Source organism: Sipha flava, unplaced genomic scaffold (genome assembly GCF_003268045.1).
Source record: "Sipha flava isolate LNK unplaced genomic scaffold, YSA_version1 76_pilon_pilon, whole genome shotgun sequence".
In the NCBI taxonomy this organism is placed as follows: Eukaryota; Metazoa; Arthropoda; class Insecta; order Hemiptera; family Aphididae; genus Sipha; species Sipha flava.
The window spans coordinates 1,346,874-1,355,962 of record NW_020273616.1 but is presented as its reverse complement, the minus strand read 5'-3'; the positions used below and the strand labels follow the sequence as shown (position 1 = coordinate 1,355,962).

The window sequence follows — 9,089 nt, the reverse complement described above, 5'->3', positions numbered from 1 at the left end:
TATTATCGATACAAATATATGTTATTATCTAACCATTACATTTGTGGGTCAGGTTATTTTATTTTTTTTTTTATAATGGAAAACAATTTTACAAAAGAACTGACCAACAAATTTAATAGTTATTTCAAAGTTTCCCGAGAGACCTGCGAAATGAATAATTACGTATACTATGTAACAAATAGGTAAGAAAGCATGCGATTCATCAAAATTTTACACTTTTTCAAATCCTCACCCCCCTTAAACCGAAATGTTTTCTTGCGTTTGCTCCTGTCGTGCATACCGTCGTGCGCGAGTTGACGTCTTGAAATCGCGCAGCACGTCAGCCGTTCTGTGAAATGGCTCGTAATACTAGTAATAGATTGTTTTTTTTAAGTCCAGGTCGTTTAGTAAAATATTTTTGTCAACCGAATCGCCTTCGGCCGTTTCGTTTGATTGTTTCTCAATTGAATGGCGGCCCTCCTCTCAGCTGTCCACCGTTCTACTCGACCTTGAACGTTTAAGCCCATGCGGCAAACAAGCGCGCATCGAACGCACAAACGTTTTTGTATTACCGAAGCGTTTTTTTTATACTACACTCGTCCGGTCATCGTTGTTTATTCGTTCTTGCAGTAGAATCCACATGGGAGACCATCAAGTCTTAAAAATAACGGTCGAGAAATTATAGGCTTCCGATGGTGGAATAAAGAAAAATAAAAGAATAACGGAGTACAGATAAATGAAGTATAATATAGTTCATTCTATAGTTATTGTCTGTGTCTAATAATTACACCGTAATTTTCGATGTTTTAAATAGTAGTATAAAACTACTTACGTTAACACCAAAAAGTAGGCGCAAGGTATAGTTTTAATTTAATTTAAATTGCCGAGTACGTTCCATAATTATGTGGAAAATAATTTTCTAATTATACAGTTTAAAGCTTCCAATATTCATGCTTTTTATGTGTAATACTTAATTTGCAAAAAAATTTCTTATTTTTAACAAGGGATTAATAAGTATATGCATAAATATAAATTCATAGAAATTAAAAATGTATTTAATACACATTTTAAATGAGTACACGTAAATACAGAATATACTAATATAGATTTCACCTAATTTTAAATAAATTATTCATAATATGTAAAATTATATACGTTAAGTATTTAATACAATTTTTACAATCTTAATGAAAACAAATTTTAAATGGTTCTACTCAATTTTTTTGTTTTAGTACAAACATAATTATATATTATAATATTTATTATAGATACTGTACATCAGCGTTTCCCAACATAAGGGGCACAAAATATTTTTGATGGGTTGCTGTTCGTAAACTAATAATGAGAAAAATATCTACTAATCAAATTATAATTATTTTTATCGGAATAAAGTTTAGTAGCATCGCACTAGTAAATGATAAAATTCCTTATAATAAATGTAATAGTAATATTATTATATTAAAGCATACTAGCTTTTTGGAGGTTCGTTTAATAAATATAAAAGACATTTATAGGTGACCTTAGCATAAAGATTGGAAAACACTGCTGTACATTAAATATTATATAAAAAAAAAATCAAAACCTAATCAACAATGATCTAAAAGTATTTACATTTTGATAGTATTCAAAAATTATTATCAAGTATCGGTATACTAAAAATAAAAATACTATCAATTTAACGGACTTTAATTAATTTAACGAAAAACTATACATAAAAGTTTTTTTATGAAACCTCAAAATTTGTATTCAAGATATTTATTAGTTATTTTGAATATAACAATGTTTATTTTACCAATTACTTTAAGTTAATAATTTTGTAATTACAAAATAATATGAGTACTTTGGAGCTTTAAAAAATATAGCAAATTAAAGTTTTAGAAATTAAACGATCCAAAAAGATCTTTGACAAAAAAAAGATAAAAATATGTTTAAGGTATATTTATTATCTATAATTGTATTTTATTATTTTTATTATAATTATTATTATATTAGTTATTGTATTACATCATAGTTAAATATATTACATATTAATTAGTATTTGCTTGCATTTTGTACAGTATAAACAACATTTTTAGATAAAAAAAATTGTATTTCTTTATAACAAATTTTTTTAAATAACCTTCATGTTCTTTATGTAAAGGTTTGAATGTATATTCTAAATTATATATTTCTAAATGTAAAACCACAAAAGTTATTAGAAATTCAAATCATTGATACTATCAATACATAAAGTTTATAAATTAGCTACTATTAAAGTAGTAATACAACTAAAAACAAGTATAATGAAATTCTAAGATCGTTATTATTTTTTTTACTATTTAGTATCTTGGGTAATGTAGAAAATTATTGAGACATAAATTTAACATACAAGGAACGCACGAGAAAAATTTGGTTTTATACTTGAATAGTAAACATACTTTAACCATTGTTAATATTATTTTGTACAAATTTACATTAAACAATTAATTATTAGCTGAATTCTAATAAATATATTAAGAATATTACATAGATAATATTTATTATATCTTATATTTTAAAGGCTTGTTCAAATGATAATTGAATTAAGAACTTTAAAAAAATATAATATATTTAAAAAGTGTTTTAATAATAATATTTTATTTTAAATTAATAACTATAAATTTTTAATGTGTAATTATGACATAAACATTGAAGTCCGTAACTCTTAATATACTTTAAAATTCTAAGTGTCAAACGCTAAATTGCATTTAGGCTATAATTTTATTGACAAAATGTATTATATATAAATAAATAAAGAAAATTTTTAATAAACTAAAAAAAAATACAAACAAAATATTTAAGTTCTGCAAAACAAATTTTAGTTTCTTGATTGTTGTTATGAAACACGTTTAGATATAATTGTTTTGCCACTCTGCAATAAATAAAACATTTATTATTAATTAACAATTATTTGTTATCATAAATTGTATATTATAATCAAGAAATTATATTCAAACATTAAAATCTAAACATTACAATATGCTTAATCATCAATTTTCATTACAACTTCAAATACAGAGGTGGATTTAATAAAGAGAGTCGACATAGCGATCGCCTCCTCCTTGGGCTTTTTTTTATCACAGATGTATTTCATATTTTTAATATAGGTATACAGTCATACAGATATACATAATAAATATTTATAAACATTTACTATTGAAAAATATCTATATTTTTGTACAAAAAGCTTGTTTCATGATAATATATAATAGTATAAGTAACATATAATGTGTAATATAATAATAGTAATAGTATTCCTATTCGCCTATTCTCTTAAACAAGCTTCAGATCCGCCCCTGTTCAAATAAATGTTAAAAATGGCTTAATGTTGAACAAAGCTATCTCAAAAACAAATATAAGTACAAAAGATTTTAGATTTTAAAATTGTATTTTATTTCTATAACAAACTTGAAAATTGTTAAATAGTATGACCAAAATTAAAATATAATTTAAAAAAAGTTGGTCAATACAAATTTTTTTTTTTATATTTTTTTTTTTTTTTTTTATTAAATAGTTGTTATGCCATACCATTGAAGTATAATACTTGATTAAAATAATACTACCTTATAGTAATGATGAGATCAAGGTAAATTACTACTTTCAGTTTGACTTTCCCTGCATTTTTCAATTTTTTATTTTTTTAAATTAAAAGTTTAGCCCAAGGCATTTTATTTTTTCACAATGTGATTCAAACCATATAAAAAGATACACACACACATATATATGTGTGTGTGTGAATGTGTATTTTATTGTATATACTACTCACTTCAAACTCTGCATCACTTGTCATTATTCCTCTGACTGTAACTAGTTGATATTCCTTTGATTTGAACGTGTGGATAGACTTTCTTATATGGGACATAGTTATCATTCCACCTTCTGTTCTTAATTTATCATAGTGACCACTAGGGTCTAATACTAAAAGCAAAATTGTTCCATCAGACAATTTTTCAACGCCCACTACTGTCCGACTGTGACCTAAACAACAACCACAAACAAAATGTAATACTATTTATTTATTTAAAAATTGTGTATTATGAATTTTATGATTATTAATATTATTGAAAACAAATTTAAGCAAATTTACCATCATGTTGTATATAAACTGGAGGAATAAACTGTTTTTTTCTATTGCTGAAATGTTCATACAACCAGTGAAACATTTCTGGATGGGTATTTTTTGAACCAGTTGGTTTGTGAAAATCTAAAATGAGTGTTCTAAAACAAAAATAAACAAAATTAATAATTCAGTTTTTTTTTTTTTTTTAATTAATAAATAAATACAAAAAATGAATTTATTACCAAAGGGAAAAATTAAATAACTCTTATTTGTATTATAGATCTTTTATTTGTTTAAATAAATACATAAATATAAATCACATACTTAATTTTTAAAGCAGTTAGCATAGCAACAACTTCAGTAGCTCCAATCCATTTTTTAGTATTGTACACCGAACCACCTAATTGTTCTCTACCAGGTTCATCAATACCCATGCTCCATGATTTCTCCAAATGTTGTTGTAATCTTGATATAGATGGCATCCAAGCACGTGGTAAAGGTCCTTTCTCCACTTCCCATACTCTTGATATATGTTCATTATAATCCATTTGTAAAAGCATACTGGACATCAACATTTGCATATTTCTATATCCACATCCCCAACCTTTATCACCATAAGTTGATCTATAATGATCAGTAGGTGAAGCCAAATGTACTTCAATTACATTGGGTGATGTTGCACTGAAGTGACGAATATACTCAATTAAATCTGAAACAATTAGACTATTGATTAAACATCACAAAATTTACTGGGAAAATGTTTTAGAATTTTATTTTAATACATTAGTCCCTCTAGATCCATGTCTAGTACCTATCATATAATTTACTGGTAATGAACCCAAAATATGTATATAACAAAGATAATATTATATTTTATGTAAATAAATTTATTTTCATATAAAACTCAAGAATACATATATTAAATTACTTAAAAAATTAATTTAATTTTTTTTTTTTTTTATATATTACTTTAATAATTTTGAGTATACTTCATTCAATATTATTTATATTTTCTATTAAATAATCAGTCCAAATAAACTTAATAATAAAAAATTTACCTCTAGTAGCCGATTCACCAGTATCAAGTCCTTTACTTTCAGCCATTTTTATTTCATATATTTTTTCATAATAATCATAAACAGATAATTGACCACTGGATACAGCTTCTTGCAAATTAGTCATAGTTTGTTGATTATAATTGCCTTTATTATCCATACCATAAGCGGCTTGCAACTTTTGAAAATCTTCTTGTTCTTTTTGTTTCATACGTTCACGTTCTTGTTTTTCTAGCTGTTTTGCAAGTAACTGATCATGATTAGGTAAATGATCTTGAGTAGGTGGTGTAGTACCTAAAATAAAACAAAATATTTTTTATAATTAAGTGGTAAAATGAATATACAAAGAGATACTTATTAGATTTTTATTAATAAAAAAAGAGAAGGCATATGAATAATGAAGTTTTCTGTGGTGGTTCAAGTATTAGGTCAGCACATTTTTTAGTATTTTCAACAAATAACGACATACATAGTGCCTTCTCATATCAAATTGAATCTATCAGTTGAGGCAACTACCTAATGAATTGACATGTATATGGGTGATGAGAGAGCGTCATACTAATTAAGCAGTAAGCCGATATTTCACTGACTGTTTAGTTTGAAAAAATCATTTAGCCAAACAACTTATGAATCAACCGATACCAAATTGTTATATTGTGCGTTCTTACATAAATCTTCGTATTAATTTAAAAACTAACTGAACTATTGACTAATTATGTCAATAGTTTGCAAACTCTTTTATAATTAAAAATGCAGTAATAAATTAGTACGCCGAAAAAACATCAGTCTGTTAAGCGTTTACACAGTTTTGCTCCAAAAATGAGTTCAATACATTATTGTAGTAGGGTTATAATGGTGGATAGATGAGAGAACCTTGTCAGTTCAACAACAATCTGCAGACCTTGTGTGACTATTATACCATCCAATAAAAAACACGCCTTCAATGCTGTAAGTAATTCATTGACTTCCTTTTTTCATGTGTTAATTTAAATTTTGATAAATACAATGCTGATATCATATTTGAGGAGATTTAACTCCCTCCATCCATGAAAGGTACTGTCAAATTACTCGAACCCATCCCTTGTCTACTGACATAATATTTGAATGTTCCTCTACAAAATGCTATTTCCAGAAAATTATTATAAGCACAAATTTTGCTACTACGTGAAACATTTATTAATTAGTTTAGAATTTAAATTACTTTAATTAATTATTTATACAATAAATTCATAATATGTGTAAAAATTAAAGACTCACTATTACATATGACTAAAATTTTTTGCAGAAAATCTATTTTAAATAATATTGATCAAAATAAGTTAAATCATACTTCAAGATATATTTACATATTTTGTCAGGGAAACATAATTTTTACCAATTTTATTTAGAATAAAGTTATTACATATTTAATTAATTCAAGTTAATATTATTACCTAAAAATATATTTTGTTAATTTTCAACATAGTATAGAGTTATGCAAATTAGTATCTTTATTAGCACTTACAAATAATACATATTTACCATAGGATATTTTAATATTTTGAATATTAAAATAATAATAATAATAATTTAATATTTTATATTATATTTTAATATTTCATTTTGAAGTTATAAAAATATGATTAAATAAAAAAAGAAATACTTATTGTTGCATGTTAAGTATTCATGTATAACATACATAGTATGTTTATACTAATATTAATTTTAAGTATTGTAAAAGTACTTACATAAAAAATATTTGGATGGGGTGTTAAGGTTTTACATTTTCATACTTATATAGTCTATAAACGACTTTTACTCTATAAAAAACTATTTTATAATTTTCTTGGATTTCGGGGGCAGAGGCAAGGGGTTAAACTTCTAAATTCCCTCTTTGTTTACACACCTGGTGTTGTATTACAATTGGTGGAAAACATTGTACTAAATACAATTGTAATCAACAATCATAATGATTTATACTGTACTATAAAATACTAAATATGTATTATTCATAATTATAGTATCATGGTTATAAAAACTTAATTATTATATTTATAATTAATGATAATACTTAACAACTATTTTCATTCATAAAATAATAAATATATCTTATTTCAAAATGAATAGGTTATAAAAAAAAAATGGTTTAAAACAAATCTGATTTCTTAAGTACTAGGCAAAATGATAAATATTAATTAGCTATACATTAAATTTCAGGCCATAGAACATACAAAAACTTATTTTACCAAAGAATATATGAAATATAAATATATGATTGAAAATTTTAACTCTAGTAAAATTAATAATATATATATATATATATATATATATATATATATATCTGTTAATTCAGAAAAAAAAGGTTTAAAAATAACAGTAGATCAAACATTGTAAGACCAAATAATCTTTGATTTTAAATTGAATTACTAATTTCCAAACCCATAGTTTAAGATATAATTATAAAATTTTAAAAATGTATTTTTTTAGTAGATCAGTTTATTTTCATAATTTTTTTAAATCAAATATAAATTACTTTATATTTTTCCATCATCAAGCCAGATAATTTCACCATAGTATTTCATTTTATACATAAAAATAATTAAATCAAAAATAATTTTTAAAGTTTTTTTTTTTTAATATTTCATCAATTAATAGATAAAAATAAATTAATAAATTAGAATACAATATCCTGAAAAAATGGTTACATTTTATAAAATAATATTAATTATACAAAAAAACCATTTATACTGTAAATAAATCAATGAAATATTGAATAATCTTATTAAGTTTTGATTTTATAAATAACACTATAGTAATATTCTATTGATTTTTATGAATCCAAAGTTTGGCTGGAATAATTTAATTATTATAAAATTATAACTATTTAAAGTAATCATCTTATAGATATTAATAATAATATTTATATAATATTTAATAATATTAATATTTATATATGTTAAATAATTATATAAATAAAGATGAATAAGAAGAAAATTAGATAGGTTAGAAAAACATAAATACAACATAGGTAATTACCTCGATAATGTTGTTCAATATGTGCATCCAGATCTCTTAAACTATCAAAATTTTTCATACCACATATCACACAACCTTCATTAATATTTTCCAACAATGGTATCCTTTGACTAAGAGAATCCTGGACAAAAAAAAAATAATAATAATAATTATAATCTTCAGGTAAAATAATAACACAGTATTACTATTATTACCGATTGTGGGCTAACTATGTCGTGATGTTCTTCATTAATATGAGTTTCGAGATTATCACAATGGTCGAAAGCCAACGGGCATATTGGGCAAGGGAAGTCTACAGTACCGGGTCGCCGAGGACTGCCAGGGTCGAAATGCATACGATTAACGTGCTGTTGCAGACGATCTGTGTCCAAGTCAACGTAATCACAGAGCGGACACCTAACGTCGGAGTCGGCGTCGAGTTTCCGTCGCTTCGACGAAGAACCAACACTAGGCGACGGGCTCGTAGACGAGTGTACATGTCGTTGTGTTATGTGATTCGACAATTTGTTCTCCGTCAAAAACGATTCACCACATATTTCACACACCGTTTTCGATCTTAACGACATGATTACGTAACTTTACAAAATGCGCAAAAAATCGGTCACACGAAACAAGAGTACACGGGAAAAAAATTGGGAGTATTCAAACAAAACAAAACATAGGCCTGTAACATAAATTTAGATTACTTTTATTCTCCATAAATTACAATTCGATTATCAATATTGCAAGACAAGATAACAATAGTCAGGGTTAGCCAACGTTGACGAAATGAGAAGTGTTCCACGGCGGCGTTCAAACTAAACCAATCGTGGAAATCCAGAAATATTTCCGGTCCAGACGAGTTTTACGGATATTCGGTAAATGATTTGTCGGGGTTATTAATAAATTTTTAATCGTCGTCACGGAGTTACGCGAGATACATGTTGGCGTTAACTACGCAACTGATGGCAACACTAACCTTC

At 25.3% G+C, this 9,089-nt stretch overlaps 1 protein-coding gene across 1 annotated transcript; it reads right to left on the bottom strand.

The window, feature by feature from the left end:
* Positions 1-2,635: 2,635 nt before the first annotated feature.
* LOC112692680 (ubiquitin carboxyl-terminal hydrolase ZUFSP-like) lies at positions 2,636-9,059 on the bottom strand. Its single transcript, XM_025567418.1, has 7 exons — positions 8,322-9,059; positions 8,128-8,248; positions 5,116-5,406; positions 4,382-4,766; positions 4,085-4,215; positions 3,764-3,975; positions 2,636-2,869 (listed from the first exon to the last, which is right to left on the bottom strand). The coding sequence occupies exons 1-7, from the start codon at positions 8,691-8,693 to the stop codon at positions 2,834-2,836; spliced, it is 1,548 nt and encodes a 515-aa protein (XP_025423203.1). The 5' UTR covers positions 8,694-9,059; the 3' UTR covers positions 2,636-2,833.
* Between the last annotated feature and the right edge of the window lie 30 nt (positions 9,060-9,089).

What these genes read in the sequence shown, in the direction of transcription:
- LOC112692680 (XM_025567418.1), bottom strand. Translation starts at nt 8,693, where the DNA reads ATGTCGTTAAGATCGAAAACGGTGTGTGAAATATGTGGTGAATCGTTT. An exon ending in TATTGAACAACATTATCGAG is followed by an intron (nt 5,407 to 8,127) that starts GTAATTACCTAT and finishes GTTTTATTTTAG; the next exon opens with GTACTACACCACCTACTCAA. An exon ending in AGTTTATATACAACATGATG is followed by an intron (nt 3,976 to 4,084) that starts GTAAATTTGCTT and finishes GTTGTTGTTTAG; the next exon opens with GTCACAGTCGGACAGTAGTG.